Genomic DNA, 19,611 nt, shown 5'->3' on the forward strand with positions numbered 1-19,611 from the left:
CTAATTATTTACAATATTTACTAAAAGCGTAAGGTTAGTTTTGAAAACAAAAAGACCAGGAGAATAACAGTGGTGTAAAAGTGTTCTATTTAGAAACTAGAAAAAAACCCTACATGGAAGAAGTGCATGTAAATATTTATTGAGAACTTGGTCATGCTTAAATTATCTGTTTGTTGTATGTAATGTTCATGTAAAATTGATTATCAAAATGAATTTATTGCAGGAAACTACATCTAAAGCGTGTTAAGTGAAACTATATTTAAATTTATGACTTTACTCTCCTATATCACATATACAAATTCATCTTCACACTATTAGGTTTAAACTTTTGGTGAATTTCAAAATAAATAACTAACATATTCAAGTGTTAGAATCTGACCAAAACAAGGATGGAATTTAAACCAACTAATTAACTAGCAACTTATTGTATATGATGCAATAATGAGGGCACTGCTGTCTTATTGAAGACTCTTCTTCCAACAGTATGGGTGCTCAGATGGCCTGGCAAGGAAATCCAGGACAGTCACAAATGGCAGCAGCTGCGACCCAGAGCCTCATTGGACAACAGGCTGGAGTGATAGGTGCCTATCCCATGCAGCAGTACCAGGTACAATAAGTCTCAACTGCTTCATAATTCAGTCAACTCAGTTTTGGAGTAAATATTCCTACCAAACTCCTTTTTTTCTGGCTAAGAGATTACCATTCAGGCTTGTTTATCAGGAGGTGCCTGGTTGGTTTGATGACAGTTCCCTGGTTCTTCTATGACTCGTCTGTACTCTCTTGCCCACAGATTAAGTCTCTGGAGGAATGATTTGGACTTAGGTTGGGTTATAATTTTAGACAGGGAAATTTACTTGTTTAGCTAGAACTGTTTTATTTCAACTTTTTATATGGCTATAACACCATTTTTGATGCAGTTAAAGTAGGAGCATGTAGTTTTTTTTTTGAGATTACGAACTTAGAGTCTAACCTACCTCCAAGTCATCTCTCCTCACCACAAATTACTTTTTAATGTTACAGAAGAAGGAATCCATTACTTATAAAGAATGTATATACATATATGTGTGTTGTTCTACAGATATCTAGTTATTAGTGTGAGGTGTATGTTGATCGTACGTAAGTAGACATGAAGCTACAATTGCCTTGCCTTACTTCATTGGCATGTATTATACACAACCAAGTCACTCTGCTTGCTTACTTTTTTTCTCAGCTTTGTAAGGATTACAACTTAACAAGCATAGCTTAAAAACTTTGATAGGAAGTTATAACTAAAGTGTTCAGTGTGCATATACACAACAGAAAATTTAACTTAGAATCAAGAAAAATGTATAAAAAAACTCCCTTATGATTCTTAAACCCTGTTCAGTATACTGTAATATTTCTATTTTGTTTTAACAATAAACAACCTGATGATTTTATGGAAAATCAAATTCTCTATCATTAACAAGAGGTTTTTCTTGATTTCCTCTACATTTAATGGGTGCATATGAAATTCTTTCAAATAAACAGGATGCTTTCCCATGTTTCATTTTTTCATCTGTTTCCAGATATTTCATAACATCATAGTCTATTTCTTCTACGTGTTCCAATCTAAGGAAGTCCTTGTTAGCTTCCTGCACAATAAATGTTCTGAGAAAGGGATTGTATGTAATATAATAAAAGTTAGGTAGTCATTGAAGTGTATTGGAAAAAACCCCTCCTCTGTTTTACAAAACTAGGATTAAACTACTGAAAAACCCCTTCCTATCTTAAGAAACAAATTAATGTTAAGAAAACATATTAAGAAATAATAATTAGTCAAAGACGTAAAAAAACCCTCTCCAGTTTTAACAAACTAAAATTAGCTATAAACTGTAGATAAGCTCTCTCTCTCCTATGTTAAGAAACAAAATAGTCAGTGTTGAAAAGCCATCTGCTGTTTTAAGAAACAAGGTAGTGCTGAAAAGCTTTCTCTTAAGAAATAAAATAGTCAGTGTTGAAACACCATCTTCTGTCTTAAGAAACAAGATAGTGCTGAAAAGCTCTCTTCTATCTTAAGTAGCAAAATAATCAGTGCTGAAAAGCTTTCTCTTAAGAAATAAAAGTCACTGATGAAAAGCCATCTTCTGGCTTAAGAAACAAAGTAGTCAGTGCTGAAAAGCTGTCTCTTGTTTTAAGAAACGAAATTGCCACTGTTGAAGAATCGTGTTTTATCTTAAGAAACTAGAATTAGTCAAAATATTGCAAACCTTCTCTTCATAATTAGTGTTGAAATACCCTTTCCTTGAAGACATGAAATCAAAAGAAAAGTGAAGACTTCTGACTCATTACTTGCAGAGCAAGTGGTTTATAAGGCTGGTATTTAAAACAGTTGAATCTAACATTATGATGTTTATTAAAGGTCAGAATATGATAGAGGTTTCTAGCAATTGACAACATTAGAATATAACACGAACAAACTCAAACATCTTTTTGAGTTGAACATTTACTATTCTAAAAGTATGAAAACCTTGTTTGCATGATGTTTCACTAGAGGTTATATATATATAACATATCTATTTTTTAAATCTCATGGGAGTTCTAAAATTCTTACTTTCTTCCAGCTAGATATTTCGAAAGACAGTGTTGCTTAAAAGATAGTGGTTTGCTGTAGAGTGTAATGCATGTTTTTATGTGCTGGAAGAAAGTGTCGTGAGCAGTTACCGATTGTAAACTGACACAATAATGTATTAATATTTCTGTCAGGTTAACTGGAAGAACTTTCTCAAGGTGCTATAATCACTAATTGTAAACTGAGTGGATAAAGTGTCTATTTGTGTGTCGGGTTAGTTGAAAGAACTTTCTTGAAGTGTTATAAACACTGATTCATTGTAAACTGAACAGATGAAGTGTCAATTTGTAGGTCATGTTGACTGGAAGAACTTTCTCAAGGTGCTATAAACACTAATTCATTGTAAACTGAACAGATAAAGTGTTGATTTTTGTGTCAGGGTGATTGTAAGAAAGTGCTGTGAATAATGAATGATAGTAAACTAAGAGGACAAAGTATGGGAAAAGGAAGTGAACAATGTAATTTTTTTTCTTTGAGGTAATCATCATTTATCTCTGATATCATGTCACATATAAAAGGCATCTTTCAGTTTGAACTGAAGATGTGTGGAGGCTTGTGAATTCTTTTCTAGAAGTAAACAGTATGACATTAGAATAATATATATGTAGACATTAGTGATAGATATCACTCAAACTCAAGTGTTCTGTCATTATACACAGAAAATTGAGATGAAGTCAACTAGGTGTAATTCATTCATTCCTCTGTTATGAAGTAGTTATTTTTTTTGTGATGGTTTGTGATCACCCTGTCCAGCAAAGTTGTCTTTCCATAGCAGTGAATTAACTGATGTTTTTAAGTACCGTAGGATTTGTTTTAAGCCAAAGGTTTTGATAAAAAGCATCATTAACATTTTATCAGTGTCATAACTTTTGTTTGTACTTCACAATAAATTTGGCTTCATTAGTTCATGTAAAGTGGTTTGAAAAGTACACACAATTTCACTGAAGCATCAGACTGATTGAGGAGTCCTTGAATAAATCTTCAATTGACCTGTTCAAAACATTCTTTCATAAATAACACACAGGTGCTGAATGGAAAATCATTAAAAAGGAGGTGAACGACTAGTTTTTCTTTAATTAAATAACTGTATCACTGAACACGTATTTAAGTGAGTGTCAGTATTTGGCAAGTTAAGAGTTAAACAACTGGTGTGTCACGTTTGTGGAAAATTATGTTGCAGTGTGTGCTCTTTCTGTTGTATCAAAAGAAATGAAGAAAATATCAAATAAAATGATACATTTTTATATAGTTGTTAGTGAGAATAATGACATACATTCCTGATACCATGAGTTTGTGTCACACGTCATTATTTGCAATGATTTAAATCAACTATATATCGATGTTTCGTGATGACAAGAAACCCACTTGAAGTAAAAATGTATCTCAGGATGGCTAATATAGGTATTAACACTTTTACTAATAAAGCAGAGAACAATGTATTGACCTTAGGTCATCTTCACATTAACCTAAGAAGGTCGAAATGTTGTTTTCTGCTTTATTAGTAAAAGTGTTAATACCTATACCAGCCATCCTGAGATAAATATATCAATGTTTTTAAGTTTATTTTCAGGATTTGTCATTTGGAAAAGGTAAAAATCTTGCACTGTCTCATAATTACTACAGACTAACATGTATCGACATATTTTTGATATTGGAAATCCCATTGAAATTCAATGTCTTATGATAGTACTTGGATATCACAGAGTTTTAATTCAGCCACCAAACATGCAACTGAACTCCAAGTATATTATTGGTGATGATGTTCATACACCGAAAATACTGATATATGCCATTATTTTGCTGAAATAGTACTGAAGACTACATCTTACTGGTGGTGACTTTTGGACACTAAAAATGTAATCGAATAGCCTCAATGAATCTAGTACTCAAACATCAGAAGTCTTATTGATGGTAGTGTGGTGATTAGGTACTTCAAATACTGAAGATTTTTACATGTTTTACTGGTTGTGGAGATCAGATACTTGGAGTACTATAGATCACAACCTATCTTAGTGGTAATGGTGTTCAGGCACGTGGAACTCTACAAATCATCGCCTTTCTTACTGGTTGTGGAGGTCAGATACTTGGAATACTATAGATCACCACCTGTATTACTGGTGGTGGTGGTCAGATACTTAGAACACTACAGATCATCACCTGTCTTACTGGTTGTAGAGATCAGATACTTGAAACTACTACAGATCACCACTGGTCTTACTCGTTGTAGTGATGGTTAAGGTGTTTACAATACTACAAATCTTGTTTTATATATTTATGCTGTCTTTAACTACAGTCTCTGCACTATATATCTAACTATTTTTATGTCAGTCTATCACAGCTATGCATCATGTGTTGTCTGTTTTGAAGTCTGATGTAGTTAATTACCCATGATCATAATTGATTGCTTTTCAGAAAAGTATGTAAGGGCTATTTCTTTTCTAAAACGTTCATACACTCAGAGCATAAGAAGAGTTCAGGTTGGAGATTTATAATTTTTAAAACGGATATTTTTTGCACTTAATGGTATTCAAAAATAAGGGAACATGGGTCAGTTTGGGACATCAGAACCATCCAAAAGAGATCTGCAACAAGTTATTCCCTATCTGTGATAAGCAAAGTGCTGTGTCTTGCAACAGGTGATTGTTCAAGAGCACGAAGGTCAGTAGAAAAAGCTATTCAAGTGCGCAAGTCTTCAATATGCAATATAATCAAAGAGAATGTCTCGAAAAGTAATAGGTTTCTTGCATATCTTTTCAATTGTCACGTACCTCAAGCAACAGGAGAATGAAACAGGTATTTGTACCATATCGAGACATACCAGTTGCTGGATTTTTCTCTGATCGTATTGAAATGGACAGTGAGAAATTGTCGTCCTTGTATAATTGATGGATTGTAGAAAATATCAAGGAAGAGTGTTGTGATTTTGACAGAACAGTCTTACGGTGGAGCTTTTTGAATGAAACCTACATTTTAGGTCTATTGCCACAATGCACAGTCGTTAAGTAGAATATGATTGGACATAGCCACATAATCTGTGTCAGTTGGCGGTGTTTCAAAATTGACCTCACAGGCCATCATCTATATGCATCATATCCAAAAAGTTCGAGTATGTGTTAACTAGATTTTATTCTCACATCATCTTTTTTTGTAATCGAAAGTTTATCAGTCGTGAAGAAATTTTCACAGATAACAGATGTGGGCTACGTTAATAAATATAATCCGTTGTTAAAGTCAGTATTTCTCCCACCAGAAGCAATAAAAACAATTCGTACAGAAATATTCAGATTCAACAGTTTACTAAGAGAACCTTAAAATAGGCATAGGTAAAATGTAAGGATTACATGTTCAAGAAGAATGTAATGTTGAATTTCTCCTCACATACATTTAAAACGTAACGTTACCGGAGCTTCACGCGTCATAATGAAGCTTAAATTCAAGATATCATAAACAAAACATTTGGGTTTAAGAAAATACTAAATCGATAAAAACTGAAATCCTCCACATAAAATTCAAAACTAGGGCACTCGTAACTGATATATAAAAGTAAACACAGACATGCATTCTTCTCCACGCGTCTCTCAACAACGCACTACGTGATGAAATTAATCAAAGATCAGTGGCTCTGTCAAAATTCTTTTGATATTAACATTTTCACCGCGCTGGGTGGATAGAAGCAAAACTTTCTGACCACAACGGGTTGTCTTGGCTATCTGCTCCAAACAACCGGTAAGGAATTAAAAATAAAAGTAAAATTATTGAAATACGTAAAAAGGAATCATATTAACACAAAACAAATGTCAATTTTGGAATTAAGAAAATATGGCCCTTAAAATTTTAAAAATGGAACTGAAGTGGACAGTGTCACCATCTCCAATGACATTGTCCGACGTAGGGATGAACTAATAGTAAAAACATGTCTAAAATGGTGCCGTCGCTCGCGGTCGTAACGACGGCATGACAGTAAAATATAGGCTATTGTGATGTGAGTATCACACAGAACCCGCATTGGTGCATCAGTACCAGATAAAAGAAAATGAGTTAGAAACTGTAACCACTGCGTAGCCTAGCTAGAACAACTTTCTCCTTCCGATCCTTACAGAAACAAGATGGCCAAAGATCAAAAAAAGCTTGTCGACTGCCAACAGGCACGGAGTCAGGCCTTGAATACAGGAACGCCATCTGTGTATGGGACAGGCACGGAGTCAGGCCTTGAATACAGGAACGCCATCTGTGTATGGGACAGGCACGGAGTCAGGCCTTGAATACAGGAACGCCATCTGTGTATGGGACAGGCACGGCAATGGTAGCACCAGAGCAGACAGGCTTAGCTGAGGTATCAGTGAGCTCGTTCCCACGAATACTCATGTGGCCTGGTATCCAGAAAAACTGGATAGAAGTAGATGATAAAGAGAAATGGGCTAGTCGGTTTTGAATATCGATGAGAACAGTTGAGAACTAACGGGAAGTTATTACAAGGCCAGTAGAGAGCTAAACAAATAGGTATAAATATTACAGTTTGTGTATTGCATAGCTTCCACATGATACAGGGCAAGAGAAATGAGAAATTACGTACAATTTGGTAGTGGACACAGGAACTGTAGAGCGGATTTTGTGTGCAACCACCAAACTATGACAGAGTCACCTAATTTCGAACCATATGCATAAATAGGTATAGAAGGAAGGTTCAAAAGATGTTTAGCAAGTAGAAGATGGTACTTCCAATCGGGAGTATTTGCATTCTTCAGACGACTCGAAGAAAGGTTACATTTGGGGATGGTAACAAGCAATGTCATCTAAGGACGGACCAAATTCAGTCAACTGCGATGGTATATGAAAGCCAAAAGGAACAATAGCAGACTGTCTATTCTGAAAAAGCATGACCCACTGAGAAAGAAAAACTCAACCCTAGGTGGGATGATGTGGTAAGGATTGAAGTTCTGAAGTATACATTAAGGACAGATGCAAACAGCAGAGGTGTAACGGAGGTTCATGAGACTCAGTGGACAAACTCGAGACTGGATAAATATGGAAAGCCCCAGATGGTGAACGAGGTACAACATGTTCAAGGCCGAGGCCCTGGCAGAGCCATATACCATGGACACATAATCCAGTTTCAGTCAATTAAGAGCACAATAGATCTTTATCATACAACATCACTTTGCTCTCCAATATGTGGAAGAGATGACAAAGAGAATGTTCAGTGCCTTTGTATAATTGATACATAGCTGCTTGATGTGTGAAGTGAAGGCCAGCTTATAGTTTAATGTAATCCATAAGAACTTTGCTTCAGAAACCACAGGAAGTACAACTTCTCCAAGATGGAACTTGGGATTTGGGTGAGTACCCCACTGGTGGCAGAAGTGCATGCAAATGGTTTCGGAGAGAGAGAGGGTAAAACTATTTGCTGTGATCAACTTTAATATATGATTGAGGGAAGTCTGGAGCTGCCACTTAATAAACCTCATGCTAGAAGGCCGACACAAGATGTGGAAGTCGTTGACATAGTCTCTGTTTGCAGCTGTAGGAAGAGGGAGTTGTCCACATAGTATCAAAAGCCTTCTCAAGGTAAAAAACATAGAAACAGGATGTTGTTCCTTGAGAAGGGCTCCCCTGATTGACATTTCGAATCAGGTGGTCCATTGTGGAGCACTGGCATCTGAATCCACATTAACAATCCTCTCTAAGTTTTAGCAGAGATAGCCTCGTCAAAGAAATTGGATGGTAGTTTGAAGGAATCTTGAAATTCTTTCCAGGCTTAGAAAAAGATAGGAAGATAGCATGGTGCCAAGCATCAGGAAAAACATTTTCCTGCCAGATCTGGTAAAAAACAAGAAGAAGAATAGCAATAGAGGTAGCAGATAAATAGCACAGCATCTGTAGTGAATATCATCAGGTCTGACCATTGTACTGCCAGGCCAATGAAGAGCAAGCTTGAATTCCACCAGTGTAACGGGACAATTATGGTTGTATAGATGATCGGACCAAAAGGAAAGAGGCAATCACTCTACCCGTGTCTTGATGGCTGGAAAGGTGGAGAATGAAGCAGAAGTGCCAGATGCACAAGAAAAGCTTTCACCAAGAGTGTTGACAATGCACTGGACATCAGCATTGATGCACTGGCCACTGAAGAGCAAGATCAAAAGGGGGATTATACTGTCCACTGACCTTCCAAATCTTGTATAATGTGACTGTGGATCCTACCATGGGTTGAGTAGGTAGGTCTTTATCTGTGGATGAAATGTCCAGTGAGTGAAAGCGTGCACGAATAATGGTTTTACGTCTCGGGGCTGGTGAAAAAGATAGACCTGAGAAAACGCCGAATCTGAAGCCAAAGGAAGTGGACTTAGGCCGTCACCGCAAGTAGTGCCAGGCACAAAGATGGGAGTAGACATAGACTTGTCAAATCTTTTTAACCATGGAGGGCAAAATACTCTTCAGATGTTTTGCAAACAATTCTGCTGGAAGCAGGAAGAGATCTGTCTGGACTCCCACCATGGCAGTGGAATAGAGTACATCAACATACCTCTAATATGGAGTGAGGGACATTAACACCTGAGCTTTAGGGTAAGAAATGTTGTGAGCCGTTTTCAAATGCTATAACTCATTTTCTTCCGCCCACCTAGGGCAAGAACGAAAGTAAGAAGGGTGAGAACCACTACAGTTAAAACAATGATGGTTTATTTCACACTCGTAGACATCATGGACACTGCAACAAACACGCGTCAAGGAACCATGAAATGATCGATGTCTTTGAGTGACCGAACTGCTGACATTAGAAACATTTGAGAAGGTTCGAAATATATAGCCTTACCATACAATTTAGATAACCTGTCTTGATGGTGACAGATGGTTGTGTAAATATCATAATTAGGATATTAGTCAACAACATAATTCCATTTTTGCGAGCAGAGATATGCTTGACGACAGAAACTTCTTGGATGGAGAAACAGTGAGGATCTTTGACTCGGGGGTCTTCTTTAAATTACTTTCAACAATAACTCCTCGTGACGAATCCAAAGTAGCATGAGAAGTAACCTCAATGGGTATATCCCCAATGGCCTTCGAATGCAAGAGGAGTTCACTGTGTTTTGAAGTGGATGTTTCTACGAAAATATCTCCAAAACGTAGCTTTTTGACTGACTTAGGAGAGCCAGCAAACTCCTTTAATCCCTTCTGAAGAAGGAGATATGTGCCCTAAAGATTTGTCTGATAAAGAATGTAATATCAAAAAATGAGGTACAGGTGTTGAAGAAGTTAAAGATTGCTGTTCAGAATCTTCAAGACGTGGTCGTTTACCTGTGATATATTTTTTATTATTATTTTATTTTTACTTAGATTTGGGAGATCCATAAAAAAGAAAGAACATTTCAGTGCCCACTGATCCAGTCCACTGGGGAGCCTTACAAAGGGACGCACTGCAATGCCAAATAAAGACATTGCAGCAACACTTGGGTTTTGTGAGCACTGTTCCCAAACACCGCCATCAAACACAACATCCACAATACCTGTTAAGGACGTCCAACATTAGTACTTGGTTGATCATAGCCCAAGTAACCCTGGGAGGCTGTCCCTCTACAGGAATTCAAGGCTAAAGTGGTATGATAGGATTAGAACCCTCAACCACCAGGATACTCTCTTCCCTCAGACGGGTTGCCACGCACGGTAGACACATGGATGGATGTTTAAGTCCCAGAGGAGGTGAACTGAAAGTACAAAACCTTCCCTGGGCGGTTCCCTCACCATGTACAGGAATCCATCTTGAGTGGCAGTCCTTTCAAAATAGTAATTTATGCTTTACTCACGAAACATTTATTTTCATACAAATAGATGCAATGACTAACAGTTTCTCATCCACAAAATGACACTAAACCGAGTGAGTCAATGATTACAAGTTAATTTAATTACACTGTTTCACTCAAATCTCGAGTTTATCATCGTACCCTTTCTTTTGCATATTATACAACACTTCTGGGCTACAGCGTCATCATTATCATTATTTAATTGAAATTTCGAGATAATATGTATTGCGGCTTCTGGAAAAAAACATGTAAAGTGAAAGACTAAAAATGTTTCTAATAATTTTTTACAGCTATATTCTTTTCCCTAGGTATTTATTTCCCCCAAGTGGCATGGGGATATTGTCTGTAGACTCACACCGCTAAAAACCTGGTTTCGATACCCGTAGTAGGCAGATTATAGATAGCTCATTGTTTAACTTTGTACTTAATTCTAAACACACAAACAAAATAGGAATTTATTTTTTTCATCGAGGCTCCATTTATTTTAGTTTGTTTTATACTCTATAAAACGTGTTTATTTCAGCTACTTTAGGACACATTACAGTTCTAATTTTCCATCATAATTGTTTTACACATGCCGTGTTAATGTTTCATGTTTTACTGTGATCGAAATAAAGGGTGAAAGAAAGTAGACATTTTACACTGTTGATAAATACAGCTCAAATAATTAAAATATTTCTACTGCTCCACTGCACGATCTTTATGAAGGGTTTAACTACAATAGCCTAAACTGAAAACGACACAATGACCAATAAAACTGGTTAAGAATCCAAAAGCAGATAATAACAATGTATGATAGAACGTTGTACGAAGGTGAAGAACATAAACAAAATGAAATAGTATTCTCACAGAAAAACATCCATGAACATGAAGAAAGTAATCATGTGAGAATCTTCAAAAAGAAACTAAACATTTGTTGCTAAATGCTATACAGAATACAAAATGCGGTTTGTTTGTTTTTCTTATAGCAAAACCATATCGGGCTATCTGCTGTGTACACCAATAGGACTCGAACACCTGATTTTAGAGTTGTAAATACGAAGATTTACCGCTGTTCCAAAATATGGAATCTTGCAATGAACTCTGGATGTCCACTGGAACAATAAAACGTGTTAAATATGATATTTTGGCAGATTTTTGAAATATTATGCAATAAATATTTTTTTATATTTTAATGAAGAGACTTTCTAATGTACTTACCTATGTATAAATATTATAAAGTATTAATATTTTAAAATGTGAGGCTCACAAAACGTTGATAAGAATAGTTGAACATGTGCATAAAACCATGAAATCATTAGGGTAAGCAATCAGAACAGTAACAGTATCGAGAAATTAACATTAAAACAAGACCCTTTATACATAAAATAACTCATGTTGTAAATAAAATACTAAAGTGTTTGTTTCTATTAACTTGCGAATTAAAGTTAAAAAAAGCAACAAAAACTTAACAATATGTAAGACACACTGCTGTATAGAAATGCACTGTTGTAACATTAATAGTTTCTTTTTTGAGTTTACTTACTGACTAAATATTATTTTATTACAAGTTACAGCTTTTGCAGCAGGGAATGTTATTTGTTCAGCACAATAAATGATTGTTACAGCCATGTTCACTTGTAGGTCTGACGACAAATACAACATTTAAAAAGATCCTAGAACTAAAGGGACCTACACCTATCTTACTTAGCTTTTGTAGATAAATAAGGATGTAAATTACTGAATATCAGAATAGATGTGATAACTCTTACCTCTAATGCTGAATAACTTTTTGACACTGAAACCGACTCAATCATTTAATTAGTAATCGTATTTATAATGTATCTATGTTTCATGTATTACACGATATTTCTAGGCTCTTAATTTACATGAATTTTCTGTATTTTAATGTAATCGTAGTCGCAAGATTGCAAACATTTAAATTAAAACATTGGAAATATAACTTAAGACAGTGCCATCATTTTCTTCCTTCTCGTATTAGTTATTATTATTCTGAATTTATCATTCATTTTGTATATACGCAGTTTTTAAATAACATCTAGTCAAAAAGTAACTAAATTAATGTCGTTTTAACTGCTTTCATTCATTGTCATTTTATTTAGATCACATCTATTATGTCCATCAGTGATTTGGCTGTAATATTATGCAGAGTACAAGAAAATCATCAACTCGTGTTCTTTAATAGTAGTTCTGGTGTATCTCGTGGTTACGGCCTTTCATATGCTTGAATTAGAGATTAGTCATTCCAGGTCAATCATATTTTATGAAATAAGGAACACTTTAAAACAATATGGTAGATAAACTTTGCCTAATCAGTTGAAAATACATCATACAGTAAAAAGACCATTTCGTGTTTAATTATTATTGAATACCCTCATTTTGTTTATGAAAAAAATTACTCATTTTATGTATTACTCTCTATCTAGTTTCTGAACTCTTTTATCAGAGATTCAGTACCACTTCATGATAAGTATTTTGATGAAGTTCCTATTATGTGGAGCTATCTCAATGGTGTAAAGTTAATTCAATTTAACCTGAGCATACTTTAGAGTGAAGAGGAAATTGAAAATTTTGGAACTGTGATCAGTATATTTTATTACAGATTTCTATTTTGATGTGTCCACTGCTCTTTACCGATACTTTTGTGTGATATAAGCTTTAAAAGACTTCCTAGTCTAATAAATGGTGTTTTGCACAGCTAAAAAAACTTACAACCAAGAGAAAGAAGCAGTCATTGAAGAAAGATGGTTGTCAAAAGAATTGCTAAGTCTGTAAGAGGTTCCTTCCTGAACGGTGGACTTTTTTCAATGACTAGGGAATAATAATTGCTGAAGTCTGGTGTGCTCAGGATGGTTCTCATCCCACAGGATTGACTTCAGTGGAGAGAAGCAAAAAGGAAGAAGGTTCGTTGCAATGGTGTAACACCTGGAAATTCTTTATGAGGTGGTTTGTATAAAATATCCAGACCATCAGCAAGTAAACAATTTCAGCTCTGGTCGAAACAACCGGAGAACAACAAGGAGAGGCTGGAAGTATGTTGGTGGATGATGTGCACTAACAAGAGTAGCTTCACCAACATGTGAGATGGCAGGAACCATATCGAGAAGTAGGCAAATTAAAAGATAGCAGTAAGCCTCCCTCAGCATATAGGTATACATCCAAGGCAACTTGTAACATATGAATTTCAAAGTAGGCTGTTCAATACTCAGTAAAGAGTTTAATGTTCAGTCTATCTATGTTTAGATCGGGAGTCTATCCAGTGAACATTTGCATGAGCAGCAGTCTTGAGACAGCAAAACTGTTGAAACAGAGCGACTCATCGAGTCAAACTCAAGGAGTTAAATCTCAGAATTTAGTACCGTAAGTCTATAGACTTATCACTGTACCATCAGGGAACCCCGAATATTTTGCGTAAAAAGTTATTAATTTCACACCTTTTTGTTTTGTGAGTTTTTTGTATTGGGTGCTGTAACAGTCAAAAATATCAAACGAATGTGATACAATACGTAAACATCACGAACAGTGAAGTTTATGTAAAAAAGTCAGCATTTTGAGATATAAGTTGAAAAATGACTGTCTATTTTACGTATGTAAGATCAATTATTTTTGTGTTCACTTTATTTTGAAAAGTTATATTAATATAGAGGGCAGTAAATCTATTTTAGTTTTTATATTTCTATATATTTTATTAAATATTTTCATTTGTGTTTTATTTATTCTAGTTGCGTGTATTTTCATTTTATCAGTTGTAAAAGTTTAAATTATTTCATCTTTATTTCTTTTGTTGTGATATTAATATTCGAATTACTTTCCTCCGTGACACGCTAAGGGATGAATATCAAAAAACGGAAAAGCCACTATCTACCAACCGCACTCATCCGAAGAGCCGCACCCCAAGTAATATATTTGACATGGTTTGATATAGTTTGAAGACGTTTAGACTTTTAACTTTTTCTCTTTTGAATTGTGTGGTTGAAGTTCGTTAACTAAAGTACGTACAAATTCCATTGGTCAATGTAAGTGAGGAGTTATGTTTAGGTTAACATAAGAATCTATAAATATATGTGCAAAAATAGCTTTATTTGATAAAGAAGTATATGTTCTATAACTACAAGACTACTACTTGTTTCTGTACTTGTACTAGTTTGTAGTTATACTAAAGTTAGTTATATCGTTACTAAGTAATTAAGCCTATTACTAATACCATTTCATTAGTTCTGTTAGGCCTAACTGTATTGAGCTTAATTTCTTTAAACCAATTTACTTAGCTAATATGATAATAATAACAACCCCATAGGCTCACCGGCATACATAGTAAGTCATTCTCTACGTGAAAATTTCGAATTACTCAGTTTTATATAATGTACTGACATTTGTAATATTAAATAACTTAATTGTTTAAAGTCATATAGTTATTGTAGTTATTCAATTTTATGTTGTATTTGTAATTAGTACTTTAATGAAATTGTAAAACAACGGTAAAAGTATTTGTAGGCATTTATTAATATTAATTTCCAATCAGTAGTGAGCTACATATTTAAAACTTAGGTTAACTTTATTAGGTTATTAATTTGTCTATTCGTAAAAGAACCAAGTAAATAGGAAATTTGTTTTCAAAATGATATTCAACATGTAATAGCAAATGACTTCGAATTTTACTATTACTATTAGTATTTGTCCTATTTTATTGATGTAGTGTTAAAGCCTGTCAAAAGTGATGGGAAACCATTATTGAATAAGTGACATAATTTATAGAATTTTACTAAAATAAATGTCTTTACCTCCAAAGTGGACCTGCACTTCACTTATCAGTCTCAAAGTAATTCTTTAATCACAACATTTTTACTAAAAACTGGGTAGAAAATAAGATGAAAGCACATGTTACTCTGGAAGAGAATTAAATATCACTGTTGAGCCTTTTCACTGTTTTCCAGTTTAGGGAGTAGAAAACAGTGTGGACTTTCAAACATAAATTTTCAACTATTTCAATTATATACAGGGTAAAAGATATTTGATAGTAATAAAGGTTTATTTTTCTTTAAGTTTTAAGGCCAGGTAGGCAATATGCATGTTAAAATTAAAAAAATATTTATTATTTAACATTTATTCACCACTTAAAGCTTTTTAAACATTGACTTTTATATCAGTAATAGTAGGCCTATTTGTAGTCTAATACATAAAGGTAATGCAAGGTTTAGCTGAAGCACTACTTGGTAAATTTTACTTTGCTTTTGACTGCAAGTCATTGTCATAAAATGTTTGAATTAAACTATTTTGTTGTTATATTAACAAAATGATCAAAAATAAAGAAATGAAAATCAATATGAATATTGAGCATTCAATATAAACATCACAGTGAGGTGATAGTTTTGTTGCTAAGTGATCTATATTGTTGAGCCTTACCAAGAAAGGAGCATGGAAGTATTCCTGACAGTGACAAAGAGTATAAGCCTTTTATAGGTAGTGATATGATTAGCATAAAGTTAGTGTATTCTAAAATAGTTGATCAAATTTATAGGACTTGGTATGAAGACAGAATATGGAAGATTTTGGCTTTGCTTGAGAGTGTTGTCTTTGGTGATCTTTCAACATTGGATTCACAAGAAAAAAGTCTGGTTTTTCAGAAATGTAACAAAAATATTTTTTTCTTTAGGAAACATGGTCTTAAATGTTTATAAGAATATTAAAAAGCCTTATTGAAAATAATTACATTTGGCAGATTTTTTTTCCAATGACATAGCATAACCCAGTGGTTCAGTGGTAAGTCTAAAGGCTTAAATGCAAAAACAATACTTTAATACCCATGGTAGGCATAGCTCAGATAACCCATTGTGTAGCTTTGTACTTAGTGACAAGCAGACAAAGCAATGACATGCCCGTTCCAAATCGTAATAGGCTGGAGATGTTATGTATATCTCAAGAAATGGTAGAAATATTGGACTAGATACTGTGTGACTTGGCACTTACTGTTGTACCACATACAGTCTGATCATTATAAAGTGAAATTTCCACATGAGGTCTAACACTACACCTAATATTGGGAAGCTTCAAGTAGCATTTCATAACTGTATTAAAACATACACTTGTAATTTTACAAAATAATATTGTATGGTTGTAATGACATTTGAAACACTTCTCTTTTATGTAATGTCTAGGAAAAAAGCTGTGGAATTTAAGTGAGGAATCATTTGTTGTGCCTAAATGTAGCTGTTTCATCTGGTATAAATTATTTTGCATTAAAAACTAACTACTCTAACCCATAAAAAATTGTGTAGCCTAGAAAGTGTTATAAATACCAAACACTTACGTTGAATTTGCCAGTTGATAATTAAATAAATCATGCAGACTTAGTGTGTCAACCTGTCATTGATTAATAGACTGTTGATACTAGAACATTTCAATGACATTGTGTGTTTAATGATTTGAAAGAAAATGTAAGCATTTTTAAAAATTTTGATAAAGAATTATAAACTGACTTTTATACACATGTACGTTTTATGCAAGCATAACTGCAGTAACGTCAGGCTCACATGTATAGAATTGATGATAGTCCAAAACTGAATATTTAGTAGTCTTGGGTATTTGGTTAGTGTACAGGATTATATTTATTTTAATGGTTGAATTATGAACTTTCTTACATAATCTAGCTTGTCAGTTGATTGTTTTTGCATATTCTTTTTGAACTTTTAATTAGTCAAAACCAGTAATTTAATGTCTTTTAACTTAACCCAACCTGCATGTTTCCTAACTAGGTTTTAACCATTCACAAATGTAATCTAACCTTGTAATTTCCTTTGTTTTGTAACTGTAACTGTCCTACGTAATGTAATTTGATTACTTCCAGTATGTCTTTATTTCTGATAGTAGCTTACCTATTCTAATCTGATAATTCAATGTCTAGGTTTGAGTCGTATCTTACTGGTTATTGCATGGCTTGGATTTAATTTAACCTTTACCTTATCTTGTTTTACCTTGCCTGAGAATTTTTATTCCAGGGTTATGTTATTTAAAATCCAACTTAGTTTAAACATTACATCCCTGCTATGGAGTTTAGTTAGTGTTAACTTTTGTTCAAAGCAATATTGTAGGGTTAATGCCCTTTTGTGTATTTCATGTCTTCTGTCTCAATATTGTAATCCACCTGTACTTTGATGTTCTTTATATTTTAATATTTTTTGTTTTTGCTCCCTTTGTGGTCTGGTAATATTTTCTGTACTTTTATTGATATTGTTATTTCCATTTTCACTTTTTGTTTAACTTTGCATTTTAGTTCGCTGTTGTCCATTTGTACATTCGCTTTTCTATTATTGTCTATGGTTAAATTCTGATGCAGTTATCAAAATCCAGTTTTTATATAGTATTTGAGATATAGTTTATGTTAAAGTTGCTCATCGTATTTCTTGTTTTTATAAAAGGGTGCCACCATAAGTGTTTTAGCTTGTATTTCAAACCAAGTTGTTTGAGTCAAATATGTATGCAACATTTTGATTGGAGAATTGCATAGTGTTAGTAAAAAGTAAACCAATTACATTCTTCATTTAAGCAAATTGAAGGATATATGTTACACAATTATAGTACCAATTCCAATTGCTGCCCAATTGCTTTGATGAGCTGTCTCTGTAAGACCTTAGAGAGGACCTTCACATCTCATGTCAGTTGCTGAACATGAGATATTTTGAGAGGCAACTACAAACTGCCCTTGGTCGTGTACTGAAATGGACCACGGTGAACGGCTTTAATTTCTCTCTCTCGAAAACCGTTTGCATGCACTTTTGCCCCCAACGGGGTATTCACCCTGATCCTGAAGTCCATATCGGTGAAGTTTTGTTGCTTGTGGTTGCTGAGACCAAGTTCTTGGTGCTTATCTTTGACTCTAAGCTGACCTTTATACCACACTTAAAGCAGCTACGGGTCAAATGCACAAGTGCACTGAACATCCTCCGTGTCCTCTCTACACCAGTTGGGTAGCAGATTGATGTTCTATGTTAAAGATGTATCGTGCTCTTATTCGATCGAAACTCGACTATGGATCAGTGGTCTATGGCTCTGACAGGCCCTCGGCCTTAAAATGTTGGACCCTATTCATCATCAAGGACTTCAGCTCTGCACTGGGGCTTTTTGCATCTCCCCAGTTTAGAGCTTATACGTAGAATCTTGTAAACCTTCTTTGCACCTTTGCCATTTGCAACTGTCTTTACTATATTCTTCGAAACTTCATTTCTTACCACAGCATCCCACTTGGGGATGTGTTTTCCTTCCTTGGTGGGCAGTACTTTTTCAGAACAGATGAACTGTCATTGCTCCTTTTGGCCTTCACGTCCAGGCACAACTGGATGAATTGGGTCTGTCCTTGGATAACATTGCAGAATCCACTGGTCAGCCCATCCCACCATGGCTTATTACAGTCCCGAAATGTGACTTTTCTTTAAGTCATCTGAGAAAAGCAGATACTCCTGATTGGAAGTACCGTTTTTTATTTCCCGAAAAATTGTTCGAATAATCTTTCCATTCCAATTTATATGGATGGTGTGAAATCAGGTAACTCTGTGGGTTTGCCATAGTTTTTTGCAGTTCGGTGGTTGGGTGCAGAATCCCCTCTACAGCTTTTGTGTTCGTTGCTGAACTGTATGCCATTTCTCTTGCCCTGGATCATATTGAAGCTAAGCAGTACTCCAACTGCACTATTTATACTGACTCGTTTAGTTCTCTGCTGGCCTTGGACTCACTTCGTGTTGGCTCACACCCTGTTCTCGCTGGTATTCAAAACTGACTGGCCCATTTCTCATTAACATCTACTTCTATCCAGTTTTTCTGGATACCAGGCGATGTTGGTATTTGAGGGAATGAGCTCGCCGACACTGCAGCTAAGTCTATCTGCTCTGGCACTATCATCACTGTGCCTGTTTCATACATGGACTATGGTTCTGTATTCAAGGCTCAGCTCCATGCCAGCTGGCAGTCGACTTTGAGTGAGCAACACGAAAACAAGCTTTTCCAAATAAAATCCTATATTTGACTTTGGCCATCTTTCTTTCATAAGGATCAGAAGGAGGAAGTTGTCTGACTAGACTATGCATTGGTCACAGTTTTTAACTCATCATTTTCTTTAACTGGAACTAATGCACCAATGTGTAGTTTGTGTAACACTCAAATCACTATATACCACATTTTACTTTTTTGCAATCGTTACGACTCTCAACGACGGCACTATTTTAAGCATGT

The 19,611-nt window shown here is 34.9% G+C and overlaps 2 protein-coding genes across 16 annotated transcripts in view; both read left to right on the forward strand.

Annotated features, from left to right (window-relative positions):
• LOC143223692 (cytotoxic granule associated RNA binding protein TIA1-like) overlaps positions 1 to 3,496 on the forward strand; it is a 160,775-nt gene extending 157,279 nt beyond the window's left edge. For all 3 annotated transcript variants that reach the window (XM_076451994.1, XM_076451995.1, XM_076451996.1), the window contains one exon: positions 484 to 3,496. In XM_076451994.1, coding sequence (XP_076308109.1) covers positions 484 to 616 — 133 coding nt within the window. In that variant the 3' untranslated portion in view covers positions 617 to 3,496. The remainder of the gene's footprint in view (positions 1 to 483) is intronic.
• A 10,653-nt stretch (positions 3,497 to 14,149) lies between these two features.
• LOC143223693 (protein hu-li tai shao-like) overlaps positions 14,150 to 19,611 on the forward strand; it is a 71,953-nt gene continuing 66,491 nt past the window's right edge. For 6 of the 13 annotated variants that reach the window (XM_076452009.1, XM_076452006.1, XM_076452011.1 and 3 more), the window contains exon 1: positions 14,244 to 14,380. The gene's annotated coding sequence lies outside the window, so the exon portion shown is untranslated. Of the gene's footprint in view, positions 14,406 to 19,611 lie in introns of all 13 variants that reach the window. The other 7 variants (XM_076452007.1, XM_076452005.1, XM_076452010.1 and 4 more) reach the window with 2 other exon arrangements.

This window comes from Tachypleus tridentatus, chromosome 8, assembly GCF_004210375.1.
Source record: "Tachypleus tridentatus isolate NWPU-2018 chromosome 8, ASM421037v1, whole genome shotgun sequence".
NCBI lineage: Eukaryota > Metazoa > Arthropoda > Merostomata > Xiphosura > Limulidae > Tachypleus > Tachypleus tridentatus.